The sequence below is a fragment of the Sinocyclocheilus grahami genome, unplaced genomic scaffold (assembly GCF_001515645.1).
Source record: "Sinocyclocheilus grahami isolate Dianchi unplaced genomic scaffold, SAMN03320097.WGS_v1.1 scaffold2131.1, whole genome shotgun sequence".
NCBI lineage: Eukaryota > Metazoa > Chordata > Actinopteri > Cypriniformes > Cyprinidae > Sinocyclocheilus > Sinocyclocheilus grahami.
Genome location: NW_015507310.1, coordinates 135,508 through 137,176, shown reverse-complemented (window position 1 = coordinate 137,176; position 1,669 = coordinate 135,508). Strand labels below are relative to the sequence as shown.

At 38.6% G+C, this 1,669-nt stretch overlaps 1 protein-coding gene across 1 annotated transcript in view; it reads left to right on the top strand.

The window, feature by feature from the left end:
* The window catches only part of LOC107574154 (disintegrin and metalloproteinase domain-containing protein 10-like), a gene marked incomplete at its 5' end in the record, with an annotated part of 24,571 nt that overhangs the window by 1,282 nt on the left and 21,620 nt on the right, over positions 1–1,669 (top strand). Inside the window, one exon of the mRNA XM_016260621.1 lies at positions 1,452–1,570. Within this exon, the coding sequence (XP_016116107.1) occupies positions 1,452–1,570 (119 nt within the window). The remainder of the gene's footprint in view (positions 1–1,451; positions 1,571–1,669) is intronic.

Below are 1,669 nucleotides of genomic sequence, written 5' to 3'. Positions count from 1 at the left end.
TTTTTTTGCATATTCAAAGGGCATTTTCCCCTAATTGTATTAAATGTATGCATAATTTTTCATATCAAATTCTTATATTTTATGAATAATTTATTTAATATAATATAGGGCTGTTAGCAATCAGATAAAATCAGTATTAACCAAACTGATCTTTCCCCTGCAGAAGAAACAGAAGCAGCTGTAGTGGCATTAGATGCATTTACACAGACAGTTTAATGCAGCTGAAATGTAGCATGAATGCATTTACACAGCAAAATTACAACAACATAAATAATGTTATGAGCTTGGTGTTTCAAATCTTGTGTTTTTTATTATACAAATATGAATTGTTAGAAAAAATGCAAAGATAGGCTACTTTTAAATATGAAAGTAAAGCACCAGTGGCAGCAAGTGACCGTCTTAATGAGTGAGTCATTGAGGGATTCATTCAAACGATTCGTTCAGATGACTGACTCATTCCAGAATGAACCAAGAGCCTGTCTTTATGATGGGTTACTGAACACCAGTGTGTTGCTCAGAGATGAGCGACTGTAATCTTTGTTTGAAGCAATTTTTGTTTGCCAAATCGAGCAAAAACAGTCAACGTTGACTACATTGTACTAAAATGTATATTAACTACTCGTTTGAACTCTTGCATAAAATCGATGTCAGATTTGCAGTCGTGGTTTACAGGGAAAACTTCACTCTCTTGGTCATGTCATGTTGCTTAACTAGGCTCTGTTATAAATATAAAAACTACATTTTAGCGTGGTATGCTTCTTCTATGTTTGTTTTGATTCTCTCAGACACAGACAGGCTGCGTGAGCCTCAACCGCACAACCTTTGTTACAGTTGATTAGCCGCTATCAGTCAGAGATAATCATTCTCGCACAAATTTCGGTGCTTCCCTAATAAGATGTTTTAATCAGATTAGTTGAGGCCAGTCCGTTCATTTTAAGAGAAAGTGAACGGCCTTCAAAAAGTCCACTTGTCCCACACAAGCTCTGTATATAAAATTCAGCTAAAGTGTCCAGAGGGAGAGACCGTATTACCCACCACTGCTGACATTTGGCTGGTCATGTGTAATATAAAATAATCCCATAAAAGCTTTAAGAGAATATTTCTGATGGCTGTACTCTAAATCTACACTATTTCTTTTGTACTCTGGGTTTTTCAGTCGCTTGAGCAGTACCTTTACAAAAGTAGTAATAGATGTCCTTTGGGTACCAAATGCACCGTTTAGAGCTGAAGAAGGTCCACTGATGTACCTTTGCGAGGGTGCCGCCCCAGTGACCGCTTTTGTATCTGAATAGAAATCAGTAGATTTGTCCTCTGCGGAGCGTGAATCATCAGTGTTTGAGTGCTGTGCTGTAATATCAGGACCTGTACAGCTCTGGTTTTCTCACCTGACTGTCTCTCGTCATGTGTGTGTGTGTGTTCATCTCTTCTTGCTGCTTGTTTCCATCTCTCAGACATTTCAACCTGCGAATGAAGCGAGACACCAGGCTGTTTTCAGACGGCTTTAAGCTGGAGATGTCTGGACAGGAGCTGGACTACGACACCTCGCACATCTACACCGGAGAAATATACGGTGATATACTCCAGATCATTCTTCATCAGTCCCAGTGGATTTACAGTACTGATTAAGACAATAAATTAATACTTCCATTTAGGGCTGGGCGATTTTTTT